A 22,823-nucleotide genomic window follows, 5' to 3' on the forward strand; every position below is an offset into this window, starting at 1 on the left:
CTTCGATTGATATGCTCAATTTAGAAAAAATGCCACTGATTACGTTGAATTAATTATTAGATTTAATCTTTGTTAATGTATTTGTTCAGACAACAGGAATTATATTCATAGCATTAAGTATTTTCTGTAGATTTTTCACATATAAGGAAAATTACAGATGATTTGAATATACAATGCCACTCAATTATTTACCTAGAGCTGATGGCAGGCAAGTTCCTCCATTTTGACAGTAGTTGCTACAGTGGTTGATTTCACATCTCTCTCCTGAATAACTAGGCCAACAGTGACACCTCAAATCACCTTTCTCATTTAAAATGCATCTTCCTCCATTTTCACAAGTCAGTTTGCATGAATCATCTGGTTATAAGAAGAAATGTACAAATTAGCATGCCATTCAGTAGGTGGTAGAATAAGAAAAATTCTAATAAAGAAAAATTAAATACTAAGATTCACTTTTTTCCATAAAATTCCAAAAATAAATACCCCTAATATAAAAGTAGAAGAAACAAAATACTATCAGAAAATAGAGAAATAGATTTCAACCATTGTTGAATGGTGAACACAAGTATTGAATTAACTTTTATTCTTTTTTAGGCTTAAAGCATTGTTTACCATTTCTTATATCTGTTAAAACATTAAACAATAAAACCAACTGAAACTTTCTAAAAATAAAATATTTTCCAACCAATATGGGTTTTTTCATGATACGGGCAAACATGGCCTAGTTTTTAGAAGTGTTTGATATTAAACCAAACCGAAATATGTAAGATAAATATATATACAGTCCCCTACATACGAACCTTCAAGTTGTGAACTTTCAAAGATGCCCATGTGTGTTTGCATGTCCAATCACGTAAGTTAGTTCACATGTCTGGTGTACTTTGTCACGTGCCTGTATCCACTACAAGTGGTTGTGCTTTTGTGTACTTTACTGTACAGTATTGTATAGAGTACAGTAGTACAGTATCTTTATTTCAAGCCCAGGATGTCCGGAAGCAAGCGTAAAAGCAGCAGTGATGTAGCTGGTACCGAACGTCAGGCGTGAGTGAAATTGCAGCTTGCCCTCTATCTCCTATTGCTGAAGATCCTTCAGCTCTACCCTCTCCCACCTCCTCTCCCTACTCCAGTCAGTAACTCTTCTTGCCTGTTCACTCGATGCCAGCTGTTATACCGTACTACTATACTTTTCAAGGTACTGTACTGTAAGATTAAAAACGTTTTCTCTATTTTTTGTGTTTGTTTTTTATGTATTATTTGTGTGAAAACTATTATAAACCTATTTCAGTATGGTACTATATAGCTGATTGTGTTAGTTGGGCACCTAGGCTAACTTTGTTTTACTTACAAACAAATTGGACTTACGAACATGCTCTCTGAATGGAACTCATTCGCATGTAGGGAGTATATATATAGTATGTATAGTGCATATATATAGTATAGTGTGCATATACAAAAACATATATACATATAATTTTTAGTATAGGGAAACATTTAAATGAAAAGATACTCTTTGATGTACATCCTTATCAACTATATATTAACACACAAAACTAAAAATTATTTAGATTTTTTATTTTTTATTTTTTTGTGGTATGTGGGCCTCTCACTGTTGTGGCCTCTCCCGTTGCGGAGCACAGGCTCCGGACGCACAGGCCCAGCGGCCATGGCTCACGGGCCCAGCCGCTCCGCGGCATGTGGGATCTTCCCAGACCGGGGCACGAACCCGTTTCCCCTGCATCGGCAGGCGGACTCTCAACCACTGCGCCACCAGGGAAGCCCAATTTCAACAGGAAATTGAGGAACTTTCTAGGTAAATTACCCAGTAACATTCTTATTCAGCATTTTGTATTGAGTGCCCAAAAGACGCACTGAGAATACAGCTCACATGGAGTGGCATGTATGAATACCAGAAGGTGAGCATTGTTGAAACTGAATGAAAGTTACTGTGACTGGACCTGGATTACAGAGTGTGAAGGCAGGAACTGAAAGAGAGAAGTGAATTTAAAGAGATAAGCAGAGTGTCATAGGAGATCCTTGGATGTTGGACTTTGCCCCCATAGCAATGTTAGGTCTTTGAAAAGTCTAAAAAGTCCAAGAATGACTGTACTGGTAGGGGTTAAACTGAAAGCAGGGGGACTATTAGGACTCTGTTTAAATTGTCCAGGCTAGATAAGATGATGGCCTAAAATAGAGTAATGTGGGATAGATAATGTAGACGTATTCTAAAGGTAGCTAGAAGACAAAAATCACATCAGAGGGAAAGGAAAAACCAAGGATAATTCTTCATTTCTAACACGAGGCCAATAGGACCTGAAGGTTTGTATTATCTTTGAACATATTAAATTGGAGATACCTATATAAATGCAAGTGGGAATCTCTAGCAAAGAGTTGAATATAGAGGTCACGCTCTTAAGAAAGATCTCTAGTGAAACATGCTTGCTCAGTTTAAAATTTACCAAAACATTTCTAACTCATTCAGCATGAAATATCCTAACTGGAGTTGTGAATGTGAACAATGAAGATAAATATTTAAGGTATTATGATCACAGTTAGGATTGTTATGGGACGGCTCATTTTCACCTATAGATGTTCTGTGTAAAAATACATAGATATTCAAAATCTCTACATGTTAGGACAGGTGCATTTCTATAATGTGCCTCATTAGGCACCAGAAATTTAAACAATATAACACTGCCTGATGAAATGGAAGTAGAGTTACATTCTTTCAAAACCTAACTGTAATAGTTCTATAATGAAAAAGGAAGCTGCATTTGTCAATAACTAAATCACCCCCAGAAGCCAAGCTCCAGCAATTATAATCAACTATAGGGAAGAGCAGGTGAATAGTTCTCCAAGAATGCGTAACATTTGAATTCAAGTTTCTTACATGAAGATTAAAAATACTCAGAGTGCTCATCATTTAACAATAGCAGCTAGAGAAAGGCAAGTCATTATAAAGAGCTGAAAAAGTTGGCTATATCAAATGTTAATGTCAGGAAAAAATTAATTGGCTTTTATCTTCACCAATCAATAATTCTAAAATCCACTTAATCATATTCCTAACTGGAGTGGTCCAAGCCATCCATTACCAAGGCTCATATATAGAGGCCAGTGTGAATACTTTTTAACACTCAGATTATTTAAAATATAAGATTTTCTTTTAAATCATAAAATAAACATTGAGGAGGTTTCTGTAACCCTGCCTTTCAAGCAGGATTGAAATAGTAAAACTAAAATTTCTAAAAAAGTTTTAGATCTTTGTATATTTAGACAAAATGCTTCCTCATTTAAAACATAAAACTATACAATTTGGTAATAGCTTCATTTTCTTGCTTACTTCATGACAGATTTATTTTAGAGTGCTGTGTGTCTACTTTTCGCAAGGCATTGTGCTAGGCACTTTCTGTGTGTTATTTCTAGTATTTCCAATGACTCTGGACACGGGTCTTTGGGTGACTTGGAGACACTGGAGTGTATTATGTGATGATTAAGAGTGTGGAATGCCTAGGTCCACCTTAGAGTACCACCATTATTAAGTATTGTTAGACAGTCAATTGAGCCTCTCCATACTTCAATTTTTTATGTGTAACAATAGGGGCAATGACAGTATAATATCACTGGAGTTTTGTGAGGATTAAATGAAATTTATATATATATATATATATATATATATATATATATATATATATATATATATAACATACTTAAAATATGCCTTGCTCTTAAGCCTTCAAGGTATTTATTGTTATTACTAGCAGTAGTAGTAGTATTTATTGTTAATCCAATTTTACACAGAAGGAACTGAGACTGAGGGAGTACAGGGCCAAACATATTAGTTAAGTGATTGATCTTGGCTTAATCCAAAGCACCACCTCAGCTCTACTCCAGACCATGTTCTTCCTGTATATTTGTTGATTTTGTATTATTGAATAAATTATTTGCATTAAGCAAAGAGGAAAAAGGGGGGTTATGTAGAAGAGACAGTCTTATTTACTTATAATAGAAAAACAAGAAAAGCTGTCTGCAACTTGACCATAAGAAAAAAAAAACACACTTATAATATCTGAACCAGTGTAAAAGTCACACTGGTAGCATAAACTGTGTACTTCTGTGCAGAATACTCCTCTCTTTCCCAGGGGTCTCTCCCACCCAAACAATAGTGTAAGTAGACATGGCACATAGGAGGTATCTGTGAGAGCACTGCTTATGGGTATATGTGGAACTAGTGAAAATGAGGCACATCTTCCACAAGGAAGGAGTTGTTGACGTTTTTAAGAATCTGTTTCTGAGATGTTAAGTATAGAATTTGTGACTGTGTCAGAGCAGTGAGTGAAAAATGTACCTGATAATGTTTGAAAATGTTCATTTAATTCTCTTATTCTACCATCACAATTGAGATCATGGCAACTCTAGTTGGGAGAACTGGTAGAGGAAGGGTGCATCCTAGTAAATAGTGACAGCATCCCTTTTCAATGACTGGCGCTAAAGTATCCATCCAAAATACCAATCATGATTCATATTTAGCTCTCCATTAAGAATGTTCCAACTGCCACCCACAACAGCACTTTGCACATCCTACACACTAACTGAAATAAATGACTCATTTTCTTTACAGTCCATGCTGTCATGATTTTTCAGACAGTTTCCTCTGTCTCAGTGTCCTCCTCCTTCATTCCTACTTAATCTAAGTATAATCTATCTTTGCAGAACTTATTCTAATGTCATGTTCTACAGGAAATTCTAATCAATTCTCTAACTAGATAATCATCTAATTCCTCAAAATAGTATAAAGTCTGTCTCTTTTGTGGCTAATATCACTATTCACATGAGTATTTATTGGTGTTTGTGTCATTCATCATTTCAACCTCTTCAGCTTCGCATATCGAATGCTTAAAAATATATATTAAATGAAAGAGCTGTGACAGTTTTAGACACTGAGTGCCTTAGGAAAGGCAAAAGTCTTCAGCTGGCATAATCCCCAGCAGAGAACAATGAGACAATGATATGAGAGTAGAGATGCTGACTGAGGGCAAAGACACTGTGTTCACATGAGGAGTTCATTTAAACAAAGAAATACAACCGGTAGGATGCCCTGCTATGAAGAGATCCTAAGTGTGTATCTCATTGGAAAAATGTTTGCTGTGACCCTCAAGTGATTTTTGGAGCACTGCATTTTTGTCTGTGACATAAAATTAATGTGTTGATTTTCTTTTCTCTTAGTAGCATTTTCTCCCATTATGGCTAATGTCTTGAATATGAGGAAACTTATTGAAAGTCTGCCTAGATATCCAAGGATAATTCTTCAGTTTCTAACACGAGGCCAACAGGACCTGAAGTGTTGTTTTATCTTTGAACATATTAAATTGGAGATACCTATATAAATGCAAGTGGGAATCTCTAGCAAAGAGTTGAATATAGAGGTCACGTTCTCAAGAAAGATTTCTAGTGAAACATGCTTGCTCAGTTTAAAATTTACCAAAACATTTCTAACTCATTCAGCATGAAATATCCTAACTGGAGTTGAGAATGTGAACAATGAAGATATCTTTCCCTTTCCCATCACACTATTTTCAGTTTTGATATTTTTCATTTGATTTTTTCTGTTTTGCTATTTAATACATACGTGCATATGAAATAATGTTTCAAGTTTTTAAATGTTTGTTCCAACCTCTAGCTTCTAAAATATAAACTTCTTGCACGAAGATATATTTTCAGTTTTGTTTCTAACTTAGTCCTTTGTTTCTAAATTAGTGTTATGCTTTGCTCACAAGCCCTCAAAATATTTATTATTATTATTATTAGTAGTAGTATTTACTGTTAATCAAATTTTACACAGAGGAAATTAAGATTTATTTTCTAAATTAATCATCAGTTTCTAAATTAGTGTTGGCACACAAAACATATATAAAGTTGCTAAATGAATAAATGGATTTGGGAGTTGGGTTTAAACTAATAGCAGAATGGCACCCTCAGAAATATCATTATTTTACTGATACAGGAGCTACATAAACAGGTCTCTTGATTCTGTTGTGACTTCAAAGTTCTTAATCTAGTCTTCGATGCACAGTAAGTGCTCAATGCAGCTTTGTGAACAAATGTAGAAAGAATTGATGGGAAGTCATCATCAGAGAAAAGAATAGTTTACACAGGCATTCAAGAACCAGTGATATCATGGAAATGATATCAGCGATGACTGAGTAGCTAACACTGCTCAGTTTCAGTAGTTGTGAACATTTACTGTACACAGTAATTCATTATTTACAGAATAATGAAGTTTACCTACCTAACAGGCTGTCATCATTGCAGGTGCCATTAATCAAATATTTTCCTTCTGGGCACACACAGGTGGCCCCAGAAGGATTCAGCAAACAGAGGAATTCACATGCTAGATCCGAGCATGGATTGGGTACTGATCAAAACAAAACAAAGGAAAAAAGAAACACATAACTATAAATACAATAGGTTTCAAAAACATAAAATTCAATAAGGTGAAATGATGAATTAGCAATGTTGAAAAGAAATAACACCAAATTTTTACTGGGAATATCTTATTTCAATTTTCCAATTCTCCTTTATAGATGAAAAGAAATTACTACCCAACATTCAACATTAATAGAAACTTTACCCTACTTTACATTTCCCAAGAGGGAGAAGAAATTAATCAAGCACATACTTTGTCAATTTTCCTTTGGCAAATTTAGGTAGTTTCAAAACTGGTTTAACAGACAGAAACAGTTCCCCGTGGTATTTACAAAGGCTTAAAATCCATATGTAGTTGTCTGTCAGAACACAAACACAACATGACTTTTTTCCCTAAAAAAACATGTTTAATATGGTGTCCTTTCCATCAGATAGGAGTTTGTGCACATGGATAAATAGGTACATTTATTTTTGTCTATACTTCTATCCAATCGGTACCCTCTACAGCCACAGCTGCTGTGTGGCTTTCCATGCAGGATCTGTCATAAGAATGAAACAGAAATGGTATCTAGGTAGTGAAATGGTGACTATGAAAGTGGCTTTCATTCTGTAAGAACCAGTAATCAAACACCTATTATACTTAGGGCAGACTTTTATTTATTTATTTTTTATGAAGGTGGAGATATTTGACTATGAATATGAATCAAACAGAACTAGAGGATGAGAGAGAATGTCCTCATATTAACCTTGGAACCATATGTGTCAGATCATTAGCAAAGAGTAGCAAAACACTGAATAGAATTTCAGGAAGGTTTTAGGGGAATATATGTTGTTTTAATCTGTTTCCAAAACTGATTTGGTAAATATCAATTGTTACCTTTCCAGACCATCATACCAAATGAGGTTAAATCCCTTTTTTTTTTTTTTTTTTTTGCAGTATGCGGGCCTCTCACTGTTGTGGCCTCTCCCGTTGCGGAGCACAGGCTCCGGACACGCAGGCCCAGCAGCCATGGCTCATGGGCCCAGCCGCTCCGCGGCATGTGGGATCCTCCCGGACCGGGGCACAAATCCGTGTCCCCTGCATCGGCAGGAGGACTCTCAACCACTGCGCCACCAGGGAAGCCCAATCCCTTTTTATTTGCCATAAAGAATAATTATAAGTAAATCTGAAACAGTTTTTTGAAGGGTGAACTCATACATAAATACAGATCACTAGAATTTCAGCTACATTTTATTCCTTTGTTCTTCGATATTTTTTATGGCTGTGTTTGAAACAGATCTTTCAAAATAACTATGTCAACTATTTACCTGTTTTTTTCTAGGAGAGAAAGTAACAATAAAAGTCATAAACCATGAGAGAAAATACAACCTTTGGGAACAGTTCTCCTCAGATATCTTTAAAGATGAAATGTTAAAGCTATGATTTTTACTTGGTTATCAGTGAGTGAAAAAGGCTAATGACAAATTTCCTTACTTGTGTGGTTTATCTATCGACCCACAAAGTTTTATTAAGAATTTAGAAAAACACAAAATAAGAGACAAATTTTTATAACAAAGTTAATTCTAATTCTAAGAAAATACAAACAAATCCTGAAATTTCATACCTGTTTTAGCAAAAATAGCAACTATTGCATTATTTATTTCTTGTCTTTGGTAATTTGAAAAGTCTGGTGATATCAAAATTAAAATGACTTAACTTATTGGGGTTAAGCCATGAATAGAGTTAAGAATTTAAAGATACTTTATTTTGAGAGTCATAAGAAAGAAACTTTGCCAATATAGACAATAGTATAAAATATTATACTTACAGTCTAGTTGTTTATAGCGATGAGAAATCAAAACACCTTTTGTTTTATCAACATCTAAAGCTAGGTACTCTACCGAACCATGGCCAAATTTTTGTACTCGAAATACACCATTTTTAGGTCCTGCTCCATATATATAATCTTCGAAGACATCAATCCTGTATGGATGTAACAAGCCTAGAATTTTTAAAAAATGGAGTTGTAAGGGTTGCAATATAAATACTCAGACTTAAGAAAACTAAGTTTATCCAAGATCATGTAGAAAATCTTATTCCTGTTCATAAAAAACCTCTCAGAATTAGAATGTTTTTAATATTAGCTGTAACATTGTTAGGATTAATTTATTAGCAGTAGAAATATGCGAGATATTAAACTTGTCACTCAGAACATAAAAAACACTTCCATCATCACTTTAATCATCATCACCATCACAAAGCATTGGCTGGGGGACTTATTATACACAGTAATATTTTCTGCTGTACAGTTTGCAAACAACAACAACAAAAAGCCTACAGGCCAATGATATCCATTGCCCAAAACCAGGAATTTACAAAATTATCATTTTGTGTTCTGTATAAAATTAATGGTCAAATTAGATTACCTGAATGACAATTTTATCAATCAATCATGAACTGATTTTAAACAGTAAAATCCTCCTCCAAAATTTGGCATTACTATTATTTGTTTTAGAAATGGGGTTAAGAAAACAAATTGGCAAATGGTAATCATATGACTAGTATGGCTGAGAAGAATAGTAATAATAACAATTTTTCATATTTTACTAAATGGCTATTATTTGAGAGAATTTATAAGAAATATAACTTTTGGTACTGAAATTTAAACAAGTAAAATAACAACATTTATATTTCACCTATTATCTAAAGCTTGTAAAACATAAAATGCCTTTTAACATATATTTTCCTTCAATGTTCCTTGAAATAGTAAAATGTACACTTAAGCTAAAACAGGTAAATTTTTGTAATCAATTATGTGAATATGGAATTTTTTTCCATCTAGGGTTATCATACAAAAAACACACACTTCCAGTAAAGACATAGTGAAAGTTCAATGCAATTAATTTTCTTGAAACTTCTCTGATTTTGTTTAAAAAAAAAGGAAGCAAAGCAATATTCAGTAAATAAAATATGTAAACATAAAAACCTCAAGTATATATTGTGAACAATTGGTGTTAAATAGGTAAGCGGTTTTGGTAGGAAAGGGAAAGAAGAACAGAAGGGAAATCAATTAGTTTCATCAGAAAGAACTGAGATTGCTAGGCAAAAAAAGTGTGAGACACAGAAAGGAGTCAAAAATGAGAGTAAAAAATAGGAGGTAGACACAGAGATGGAGATATAAAAGGGTGCCACAAAAGAAGAGTACATGTAGATTGTGCAGTCACTTGTGTGAGAGGTAAGTTGTCATTTTTACATATTGCTTTTCACATGGATGAGAATATCCCTATCAACGACCTAAAATAATAATTTTTACTATATACAATAACTAATTTCCTACTTATCACTGCAATTTGAAATAAAAATTAGCGTTCACAGGCACTAATCTCGACTACTTGAAGTGTTCTGCTCAGAATAGAACAACCACGGAAGCAACAAACAGAATGAATATTTTTTGAATCCGGGTAGCAATGGACCACGTTTGTTCTAGAGTCAGGAAGTTCTTCTGGCCTGGTCTCTTTGTTATTTTAGTAAGAATGAAAATTGTAAGGAATAGTAAGAGCTGTAAGTTGAAAAGAGAGAGAATTTGAGGAAATACAGAATGTAAAGCTTTCATACTTATACTTATGTATCATTATTTAATACTTTAGTGATAATTAAAAGCAAAAACAAGAGCACTTCACAAACCTTGTTTGCTGCTGACAGAGATTACTGAATCAGAGCCGTCATATAGAACACTGCCAATAACAGAGAGCTCAAGGTCGGCCCAGTATATCCGTTCACTGAAATGATCCACGGCCAGACCTGCAAAATCAATACACACAGACAAATAACAGCAATACATCTGAGATTATTTAAAATTATGTTTCTGCTCTTTTAATGTCTTATTATAATTGACATTTTTCTTCAAACATCTTAGAAATTACCCAGTCTATATCACAGTAGTGCAAAAATCAGAAAAACTGAAATAGCTTAATCCCTATCTGAAATACATGTGTATAGATTACATAGAATTTATTTAATAAACTGTGGCAAAAAAATCTTACTTCACGTAGGGAAAGCCACCCTAAATATCTTTCCTTTCTACACTTCTTTCTTTTTTTTTTTTTTTTTTTTTTTCAATGGTACGCGGGCTTCTCACTGTTGTGGCCTCTCCCGTTGCGGAGCACAGACCCCGGACGTGCAGGCCCAGTGGCCATGGCTTACAGCCAGCCACTCCGCGGCATGTGGGATCCTCCCGGACCGGGGCACGAACCCGTGTCCCCTGCATCGGCAGGCGGACTCTCAACCACTGCGCCACCAGGGAAGCCCCTTACACTTCTTTCTTAATTATGGTTATTTTCTAAAAGAATTTCCCATGATACTTTCATCATTTAAATCACTTACCCAACCATTATTTAAAATAATTCAGTGTAATTAGTTATATTTTGAATCTTTTCATGAAGGTGCATTTCTCAGAATATAAAAGGTTCATGGGCTTAATCATAAGATATTTTCACCCATTTGGAGTTAGTCTACAGTGTTATGAAACACCTGTGTGCAGGCTGAAGTATAAATTGACTAAAGATTGATGTTTATAGTAGGGAAGAATGAATAGTAAATTCCTTAATTAAGTTTCTAGTTGTATTGATACTTAAATTTTTCACTCTACTTTTTTAGTCTAATCATTAATTTGCTCTGAGACTGTTTGTCTTTCCTTATATCATCAGTATCTGTTAGTGCATATCAATGGACTAACATAATAATGTAGTAAAAAATAATGTTTTGCTATTTATTCAACTTTTTATTTTGTATTTCATAATGTGATTGGAGTCTAGCCGGTGTCTTCTTGCACAAATATCAACACATATAATACCTTAAGTAAACTTCATTCAGTATAGAAGAGTAAGATCTATGACATATGAATTATATAACAAATCCTCACTGCTATAGATATTCAATTTTTAAGACATAGCTAGTCTTTAGATATGACATACTTTGATTGTACAATGCAATCAAAATACCTTTGGCATCTGAATGCTAAAGAGCTTTCTGAATCAGCTCATTCAATAAAAAAACCGAGGTACCTCTCAATGGCAAGGCAACTGAATGAAAAGTATTTTTGAGTTTACACTAATTGTATTCCTGTGTAGATGGGCCAAGGTTAACAATCAAAATGAAAGCATATCATGGTGAAAATCATTTGGGAATAATTCTTCAGTTCAGTATGTAGATCTATCCCAAATGTAATCAAACTAAATATAAATATTTCTCCTCAAGTAGAATATAAAGATGTTCTATGCCCAATCAGCCTCTGAGAAATGAGTTAACAATTAAAACAAGTGGCCCATGTTTTACTAGTTTCTGCTCAATGATTAATTTGTTATTTGGAGTTATGCTGGGAATTAGGTTTTTGTTTCTTCATGTATCATTATGGGTAACATGAACCATAAAATGATCCAGCTTCCTGCTGCCACCATTCTGTTTCAAAAAGGTTATCTCAGAAAGATTGAAAATGCTTTTCTTTCTCTCCCACCAGTGTAATACAATACTACATACTAGTACCTGGCAGTGTATGGTGCAAGGGAGGAGCTTTGTTTTTAAAAAGCTGTTCTCGGGCTTCCCTGGTGGTGCAGTGGTTGGGAGTCCGCCTGCCGATGCAGGGGACGCCGGTTCGTGCCCCGGTCTGGGAGGATCCCGCATGCCGCGGAGCGGCTGGGCCCGTGGGCCATGGCCGCTGGGCCTGTGCGTCCGGAGTCTGTGCTCCGCAGCGGGAGAGGCCACGGCAGTGAGAGACCCGCGTACCGCAAAAAAAACCAAAAAAAACAAAAAGCTGTTCCCAACATAATTGGTCTCTATATTTGAATATTAATTTTTTTAATCATATAAAAGAAGAAAACAATGGGTGTGTAATCTAATTTAATTACCAATATTCTTTCCTCAGATTCAGCAGCAGTAAAAATTTCTCAAACGTGTCATACATTGCATTGTTAGTCTAGGCTTTAGACAAACACATCTTTATCATCTCCAGTCCCATACCGTACTATTTTGGATGGAATTACATCTAGATAAAAATTATATAACAAAGCTTTTAGATGAGTGGGATTTATATTCCCTCCACATCCACAAATCAATGATTTTGATTTTTCCTTAAGCCCTTTAATAAAACAGATAGTCTTTTAAATTAAAAAGTTAAAAAAGGAATCAACTTACTTTTTTGTTATAGAGATGAGTCAAGTTTATATGAAAGAACAAGTTCATTTCTATATCTTTAAAAAAATCACATCTATTTTTTGTCTTTAACAAATAAGCAATAATAAAATGGGGGAAAATATCAATTCCCAGGAAAGTTATTCTTATCTGAACTGGGAATGGTGAATATTTGGAACCAAGTCAGTGTAAGTACAGAAAATTTAAAATAAAATGTCATACTTGTTCTAATCAAGCATAATGGAATCACAGTTTGGAAGTGTTATGAAAGATAAAGTCTCAATAAGTTTTAGGAGCACATGATAATGACCCTAATTGTGTATTCATTTTCTAAACATCTCCCATGATATTAAGACTACTGTTACATTTTAGGGATTTTTGAATCTAACTTTTGTTGAACTCTGAAATTTTCCAAGATCCTCCCACTAGTTCCCCTATTTCCACTATGATCTAAAAAGAAGAAAGAAAATGGTAAAAACATCTTATGAGAAATGATCACAGTACCAATGTGATGTTTAAGAGAGAAAACTTGGAGAGAGAAATAAATTAAAATCACTATGTTTTCAGAAAGAGAGAAAAAGATTTTATACATTTTGTGTTAAAGGAAAGTCAAGATTTGTAAGGTAGTAATACCCAACAGGTGTGCACTACCCTATTCTTGATTTAAGAGGTATAAGAGGGGTCCAAAAAACTAAATATACTTACCACTATGTCAATTTTTAAAAAAAAAAATTGTTAAAAGTATTTTTTGAGATAGGTTGCCTACATAGGGTCTTAGATTCCAAACTACATTAAAGTTGTTTTTACACATATATGTATATATATGTAATATATACACACACACACACACACACCATACATGCACACACACATACCTACTTATGATTATTAGTAAAATAATGTATCAAGGAATTGCAAAATAGTCCTTAAGTTTTTATCTATTTCATTTAATTAGAGATCTTTTGTTGGTCAATGACAAATAATTTACTGAGTGAATCAAATAAGTACGACTGGTCCAGGGCCAGTGTGTACTTGTTTATTCTCTGAGAAATTGCCACGATTTGAGAGGAGGGAAAGGTAACATAAATAAGATTCTGGATATCAAATAATATGGTATTTAAATCAGACTCATGTAATTCGACATGCCCTTCTACTGCAGGGAAAACTGGAAAGTATCCTTATCTGACACAGAATTCATTAACTCAATACATATTTGTAAGGCAACTCTCTTGCACCATACACTGCCAGGCACTAGTATGTAGCAAAGAATAAAACAGATCATGTTCCTGCTCTCATGGAGCATCCTACTCAACCACCACACAATTGATTGAATCAGAATATAGATCATGCTTCTTGTATTTAATATAGGGCCTAACAAAACGAAGTGTGCCATTTGTTAAAAGAGATCTTAAAACCATACCATGGGTTAGAGTGTTAAAAATTGCAGGCATTCATTCAACATATAATTAGTCTTAAGCACATACTAATTACAGGCACTAAAACATTCTACAGGGGATATAACAAGAATATACATTATGGTTTTGGTTTAACCTGTTATGGTCTTGCTGGGCACATAGATTATATATTAAGGAGTCAATGATCTACTATGTCATTGAAGCAGTAGATTATGGAGTACCAAGTATGGAGATAACGCGTGCTTTCAAAGCTCAGAAAATTGAGGTATTCTCATGAGTTTGGAAAGGAGGCAATGGCAGTGCTGGTGGTGAGCAAATACAGGGCTGTCTGGATGGTGGGCTAACTATCAGATCAGTACAATTCCAACCCTAGAATGCACAGAGGTTATATAAAGGGACAGAGACAATTTTCTATCTATTCCTATTGTTGTTCATAATGCCGATATCACCTTCACTCTATTGAAGTACAGAGTATAACCAAATGTACTGCATCCTAGTGCACATAGTCATTCATGGGTGCATCAGGAAAGACAGAATTTCCTTTAAACCCCAAACGTAAAGAACAAGATATTACACATGGAGGGAAACACAGGCATTATTATAGTTACTGATTTCATATAATAACTTTGGAGTCAGGTCAGATATTTATAAACATACACCAACAAAAGAGAGAATATAGGTATGAATAAGTCTAAGATGTTTCTAGGAAGACATAAGCAATGAATGTACTTCCATGTAAGGATATTTTATAGAATATATTTGCATAAATGCACATGTCCTCCCACATATAACATGCATATATGCATATAGATGCAGAATGGCTAACTGCCAGCTTTTCATTGTTACTTTCTAGTAATATGCTATTTATAAAATCTAAATTATCTATTATTTCCTAAAAATCTTCTGAGATTTGTTTTTGACTCATTTGTATATCAATAATATTTGGCATGCCATACTTAAGAGTTATCAAAGATAAAGACAACACTGAGAGATGTTTCTGCTTGATGGAATAAAATCGTGCCTAATTATATAAGACTAGCATTTCCAATATTAAGAAATTCATTTATTAAGTAGGTAGGCATGAAGTAAAGCAATAAATTTTTACATGTGGTGTGTGACTTTTTAAAATCTCACAGAATTCTAATTGATATACAATGAGAAAATTAATCAAATTAACAAAATATAGTAAATGACATTTTTAAATGTGGATAAAAATAATAATTGGTCCCCTTAACACTAGAATTGCACCTGTGAGCCACTCAGCACTACAGGACTGGCAGTAGAAATACATTCATGGGACAACTAACTGATGAACAATCATCGACAGGAAGACACTGGAACTCACCAAAAAAGATAGCCCATATCCAAAGACATAGAAGAAGCCTCAATGAAATGGTAGGTGGGGAGCAATCACAATAAAATCAAATCCCATAACTGCTCGGTGGGTGACTTACAAACTGGAGAACAATTATATCACAGAAGTCTACCCACTGAGTGAATGTTCTGAGCTTCACGTCAGTCTTCCTAATCTGGGGGTGGGGCAATGGGAGGAGGAACTCACAGAGAATCAGACTTTGAGGGCTAGCAGGATTGATTACAGGACTTCGACAGGACTGGGGGAAACAGAGACTCCACTCTTGGAGGGAACACACAAAGCAGTGTGAGCATCAGGTCCCAGCAGGAAGAAGTAGTGAACCAATATGAGACTGAACCAGACCTACCTGCTAGTGTTGGAGGGTCTCCTGCAGAGGCGGGGGGTGGCTGTGGCTCACCGCGGGAACAAGGACACTGGCAGCAGAAGTTCTGGGAAATACTCCTTGGTGTGAGCCCTCCCGGAGTCCAACATTAGCCCCACCAAAGAGCCTGTAGGCTCCAGTGCTGGGTCTCCTCAGGCCAAAAAAAACAGGGAGGGGACTCAGCCCCACCCATCAGCAGACAAGCAGATTAAAGTTTTACTGAGCTCTGCCCACCAGATCAATACCCAGCTCTACCCACCACCAGTCCCTCCCATCAGGAAGCTTGCACAAGCCTCTTAGATTGTCTCATCCACCAGAGGGCAGACAGCAGAAGCAAGAAGAACTACAATCCTGAAGCCTGTGGAATGAAAACCACATTCACAGAAAGATAGACAAAATGAAAAGGCAGAGGACTAGGTAACAGATGAAGGAACAAGATAAAACCCCAGAAAAACAACTAAATGAAGTGGAGATAGGCAAACTTCCAGAAAAAGAATTCAGAATAACGAGAGGGAAGATGATCCAAGACCTTGGAAAAAGAATGGAGGTAAAGATCAAGAAGATGCAAGAAATGTTTAACAAAGACCTAGAAGAATTAAAGACCAAACAAACAGATGAACAATAAAACAAATGAAATGAAAAATCCACCAGAAGGAATCAATAGCAGAATAACTGAGGCAGAAGAACGGATAAGTTACCTGGATGACAGAATGGTGGAATTCACTGCAGCAGAACAGAATAAAGAAAAGAGAATGAAAAGAAATGAAGACAGACTAACAGACCTCTGGGACAACATTAAACACACCAACATTCACATTATAGGAGTCCCAGAAGGAGAAGAGAGAGAGAAAGGACCCAAGAAAATACTTGAAGTGATTATAGTTGAAAACTTCCCTAACATGAGAAAGAAAATAGCCACCCAAGTCCAGGAAGCACAGAGAGTCCCAGGCAGGGTAAACCCAAGGAGGAACATGCCGAGACACATAGTAATCAAATTGACAAAAATTAAAGACAAAGAAAAATTATTAAAAGCAACAAGGGAAAAACGACAAATAACATACAAGGGGACTACCAAAAGGTTAACAGCTGATTTCTCAGCAGAAACTCTAAAAGCCAGAAGGGAGTGGCATGATATATTTAAAGTGATGAAAGGGAAGAACCTACAACCAACATTACTCTATCTGGCAAGAATCTCATTCAGATTTGGCGAAGAAATCAAAAGCTTTACAGACAAGCAAAAACTAAGAGAATTCAGCACCACCAAACCAGCTCTACAACAAATGCTAAAGGAACTTCTCCAAGTTTGAAACACAAGAGAAGAAAAGGACCTACAAAACAAACCCAAAACACTTAAAAAAATGGTAATGGAAACATCCATATCGGTAATCATCTTAAATATGAATGGATTAAATGCTCCAGCCAAAAGACATAGGCTCACTGAATGGATACAAAAACAAGACCCATATATATTCTGTCTACAAGAGACCCACTTCAGACCTAAGGACACATACAGACTGAAAGTGAGGGGATGGAAAAAGATATTCCATGCAAATGGAAATCAAAAGAGACCTGGAGTAGCAATACTCATAGCAGATAAAATAGACTTTAAAATAAAGAATGTTACAAGAGAAAAGGAAGGACACTACATAATGATCAAGGGATCAATCCAAGAAGAAGATATAAGAATTATAAATATATATGTACCCAACATAGAAGCACCTCAATACATAACGCAAATGGTAACAAGCTATAAAAGAGGAAATCAATAGTAACACTATAATAGTGGGGAACACCTCACTTACACCAAGGGACAGATCATCCAGACAGAATATTAATAAGGAAACACAACCTTTAAATGACACAATAGACCAGATAGATTAATTGATATTTATAGGACATTCCATCCGAAAACAGCAGATTACACTTTCTTCTCAAGTGCATACAGAACATTCTCCAGGTTAGATCACATCTTGGCTCACAAATCAAGCCTCAGTAAATTTAAGAAAATTGTAATCATAGCAAGAATCTTTTCTGACCATAATGATATGAGATTAGAAATCAGTTTCAGGGAAAAAAATGTAAAAAACACAAACACATGGAGGCTAAACCATACGTTACTAAATTACCAAGAGATCACTAAAGAAATCAAAGAGGACATAAAAAAATACAGAGACACATGCCAATGAAAACATGACAATCCAAAACCTATGTGATGCAGCCAAAGCAATTTTAAGAGGGAAGTTTATAGCAATGAAATCCTACCTCAAGAAACAAGAAAAATCTCAAATAAACAACCTAACCTTACAACTAAAAGGAACTAGAGAAAGAAGAACAAACAAAACTCAAAGTTAGTAGAAGGAAAGAAATCATAAAGATCAGAGCAGAAATAAATGAAATAGAAACAAAGAAAACAATAACAAAGATCAATAAAACTAAAAGCTGGTTCTTTGAGAAGATAAACAAAATTGATAAACCTTTAGCCAGACTCATCAAGAAAAAGATGGAGAGGATTCAAATGAATAAAATTAGAAATGAAAAAGGAGAAGTTACAATGGACACTGCAGAAATACAAAGCATCCTAAGAGACTACTACAAGCAACTCTACGCCAGTAACATGGACAACCTGGAGAAATGGACAAATTCTTAGAAATGTATAACCTTCCAAGACTGAACCAGGAAGAAATAAAAAATGTGAACAGACCAATCACAAGCAGTGAAATTGAAACTGTGATTAAAAATCTTCCAACAAACAAAAGTCCAAGACCAGATGGCTTCACAGGTGAAGTCTATCAAACATTTACAGAAGAGCTAACACCCATCCTCTCAAACTCTTGCAAAAAACTGCAGAGGAAGGAACACACCCAAACTCATTCTATGAAGCGACCATCATCCTGATACCAAAATCAAAGACACTGCAAAAAAAGAAAATTACAGACTAATATAGAATAATGAATATAGATGCAAAAATCCACAAAATACTAGCAAACAGAATCCAACAACACATTAAAAGGGTCATACATCTTCATCAAGCAGGATTTATCCCAGAAATGCAGGGATTCTTCAATATATGAAAATCAATCAATGCAATACACCATATTAACAAAGGGAAGAATAAAAACCATGTGATCATCTTAATAGATGCAAAAAAGCTTTTGACAAAATTCAACACCCATTTATGATAAAACCTCTCCAGAAAGTGGGCATTGAGGGAAACTACCTGAACATAATAAAGGCCATATACAACAAACCCACAGCAAACATTATTCTCAATGGTGAAAAACTGAAAACATTTCATCTAAGATCAGGAACAAGACGTGAGGTCCAGTCTAACCACTATTATTCAACATAGTTTTGGAAGTCCTAGCCATGGCAATCAGAGAAGAAAAGAAATAAAAGCATACAAATTGGAAGAGAAGAAGTAAAACTGTCACTGTTTGCAGATGACATGATACTATATGTAGAGAATCCTAAAGATGCCACCGAAAATTACTAAAGCTAATCAATGAATTTGGTAAAGTTGCAGGATACAAAATTAATGTACAGAAATATCTTGCATTCGTAGACACTAACAACAAAAGATCAAAAAGAGAAATTAAGGAAACAATCCCATTCAGCATTGCAACAAAAAGAATAAAATACCTAGGAATAAACCTACTTAAGGAGGTAAAAGACCTGTACTCAGAAAACTATAAGACACTGATGAAAGAAATCAAAGGTGACACAAACAGATGGAGAGATATATCATGCTCTTGGATCGGAAGAACAAATTTTGTGAAAATGACTATACTACCCAAAGCAATCTACAGATTCAATGCAATCCCTATCAAATTACCAATGGAACTTTTTACAGAACTAGAACAAAATATTTCACAATTTGTATGGAGACACAAAAGACCCCAAATAGCCAAAGCAATCTTGAGGGGAAAAATAGGAGTTGGAGGAATCAGGCTCCCTGACTTCAGACTATACTACAAAGCTACAGTAATCAAGACTGTATGGTACTGGCACAAAAACAGAAATATAGATCAATGGAACAGGGTACAAAGCCCAGAGATAAACCTATGCACTTATAAATGCACAACTAATCTAAGGCAAAGGAGGCAAGGATATAAAATGGAGAGAAGACAGTCTCTTCAATAAGTGGTGCTGGGAAAACTGGATAGCTACATGTAAAAGAATGAAATTAGAACACTCCCTAACACCATACACAAAAATAAACTCAAAATGGATTAAAGTCCTAAATGTAAGACTGGACACTATAAAACTCTTAGAGGAAAACATAGGAAGAACATTATCTGACATAAATCACATCAAGATCTTTTTGACCCACCTCCTAGAGAAATGGAAATAAAACCAAAAATAAACAAATGGGGTCTAATGAAACTTAAAAGTTTTTGCACAGCAAAGGAAACTATAAGCAAGATGAAAAGACAACCCTTAGAATGGGAGAAAATATTTGCAAACGAATCAATGGACAAAGGATGAATTGCCAAAATATATAAACAACACATGCAGCTCAATATTAAGAAAACAAACAAGCCAATCAAAAAATGGGCAGAAGACCTAAATAGACATTTCTCCAAAGAAGACATAGAGATGGTAAAGAGGCACATGAAAAGCTGCTCAACATCACTAATTATTAGAGAAATGCAAATCAAAACTACAATCACCTCATACTGGTTAGAATGGTATCATCAGAAAATCTACAAACAACAAATGCTGGAGAGGGTGTGGAGATAAAGGAACCCTCTTACACTGTTGGTGGGAATGTAAATTGATACAGCCACTATGGAGAACATATGGAGGTTCCTTAAAAAACTAAAAGTAGAATTACCATATGACCCAGCAATCCCACCTCTGGGCATATACCCAGAGAAAACCATAATTCAAAAAGACACATGCACTCCAATGTTCATTGCAGCACTATTTACCATAGCCAGGTCATGGAAGCAAGCTAAATGCTCACTGATAGATGAATGGATAAAGAAGATGTGGTACATAAATACAATGGAATATTACTCAGCCATAAAAAGGAACAAAATTGGGTCATTTGTAGAGACGTGGATGGACCTAGAGACTGTCATACAGAGTGAAGTAAGTCCGAAAGAGAAAAACAAAGATTGTATATTAACGTATATATGTGGAACCTAGAATAATGATACAGATGAACCAGTCTGTAGGCAGAAATAGAGACACAGAGGTAGAGAAAAAATGTATGGACACCGAGGGGGGAAAGTACAGGGGGCGGTGGTATTGGTGGGATGAATTGGGAGATTGTGTTTGACATATATACACTAATATGTATAAAATAGATAACTAATAAGAACCTGCTGTATAAAAATAAAATAAAATAAAATTCAAAAAAAAAAAAAAAGGAGGGCTTCCCTGGTGGTGCAGTGTTTGAGAGTCTACCTGCTGATGCAGGGGACACGGGTTCGTGCCACGGTCCTGGAGGATCCCACATGCCGCGTAGCGGCTGGGCCTGTGAGCCGTAGCTGCTGAGCCTGCACGTCCGGAGCCTGTGCTCCGCAACGGGAGAAGCCACAATAGTGAGAGGCCCACGTACCGCAAAAAAAAAAAAAAAAGGAAATACATTCACGGACCAGATGCCATCAAAAAAAAAAAATTCGTGTTATGGAGTTATGGTGGACAAGGTACAAATGCAAGGCTCTAGTACATGGCATAATATTTCTATAATTATTCTTAGTCTTTTAGGTATTCAAGAAATTATACCAATCAATTTACATTGGTTTTAACTTCTGATATAAATGAATTGTTATAAATTCTCTGTAAGGTAAATATTATCATATGTATTTTACAAATAAGAACATTGGTGCTGAAAAGTTTATGCAGGTTGCTGAATTTTAGCTCATGCCTATATAAATGGAAGGCTTATACTCTTTCTACGACTCCATATTTCTTCTGTCTAATACACTATGCTATGCCCAATAGGGTATACTATCTTCCTTTTGAAACTTTTTTTTTTTTTTTTTTTTTTTTGCGATGTGTGGGCCTCCCACTGTTGTGGCCTCTCCCGTTGCGGTGCACAGGCTCCAGACGCACAGGCTCAGCGGCCACAGCTCACGGGCCCAGCCGCTCCGTGGCATGTGGGATCTTCCCGGACCAGGTCACGAACCAGTGTCCCCTGCATCGGCAGGCGGACTCTCAACCACTGCGCCACCAGGGAAGCCCTGAAACTTTTCTGTCAGCTATTATGGCACTGAATTCTGTTGCTTTGCTCCTATTGTTCAAACACCTCTGTAGTCTTTATTTTTGATCTTGACTCTTCTGAATATAAGCATCTCATACATTTCTACCCTAAGAAGCCTCTTTGTTTTCTCCTCCCTTATCTATCTTAACTCCAGCAACTTTAAATCATCAGTTTTCTATTGCCAGTTCTCTGAACTAAGTTTCTAGTTCTGCTTTGAGCTCCAGAACTAAAATCTCCAATTTTCTGTGAGATATCTCCATCTGATTGACTTAGGTTGGTCATGTCCACAACTACAACACGATAGCAAGGAAATAACACTCCCTTCATAAATAAATTTCCCAAGAATGCCTGTCTCATATTGCATCATAAGGACCCTCAGACAGGCAATTCTATACATTGCTTCCTGAGTCACTTTTTAAAATGAAAATAATGTTATGTATACTATGGCTATGTAAGATGTTAACATCAGAGAAGCTTTTTTTAAATCAATTGTGCAACTTTTCTACTGAATAGAAGTCTAAAATTAGTTAAAAATAAAAAAGTTAAGAAAAAGAAGTACAAAGTTCTTTAAAAAATAAAATAGTGTTTGAGCAGATGATGCCACTTTCCTCAAAATCCCCAGTGGCTTGCTTCCCTTAAAGCTAGAATAGAATCCAGTCCTTATCAGTGTGTTCCAGGTCCTGGATGATCTGACTCTGGTCACCTTGTCACTCTCACATCTACTATTCTCCTGAGTTGATCATATGCTTCTAGGCATACAGCCATCCCTTGGTGTCCGCAGGGGATTGGTTATAGGATCCCCCATGAATATCAAAACCTGCCAACGCTCAAGTCCTTTATATAAAATGGCATATTATAGTCAGCCCTCGGTATCT

At 35.5% G+C, this 22,823-nt stretch overlaps 1 protein-coding gene across 1 annotated transcript in view; it reads right to left on the bottom strand.

Moving 5' to 3' along the window:
* The window catches only part of LRP1B (LDL receptor related protein 1B), a gene marked incomplete at both ends in the record, with an annotated part of 1,860,945 nt that overhangs the window by 85,369 nt on the left and 1,752,753 nt on the right, over positions 1-22,823 (bottom strand). Inside the window, 4 exons of the mRNA XM_079710778.1 lie at positions 193-357; positions 6,284-6,409; positions 8,229-8,402; positions 10,085-10,201. Coding sequence (XP_079566904.1) covers positions 193-357; positions 6,284-6,409; positions 8,229-8,402; positions 10,085-10,201 — 582 coding nt within the window. The remainder of the gene's footprint in view (positions 1-192; positions 358-6,283; positions 6,410-8,228; positions 8,403-10,084; positions 10,202-22,823) is intronic.

Source organism: Hyperoodon ampullatus (assembly GCF_949752795.1).
Source record: "Hyperoodon ampullatus genome assembly, chromosome: 8".
NCBI classification, from domain to species: Eukaryota; Metazoa; Chordata; class Mammalia; order Artiodactyla; family Ziphiidae; genus Hyperoodon; species Hyperoodon ampullatus.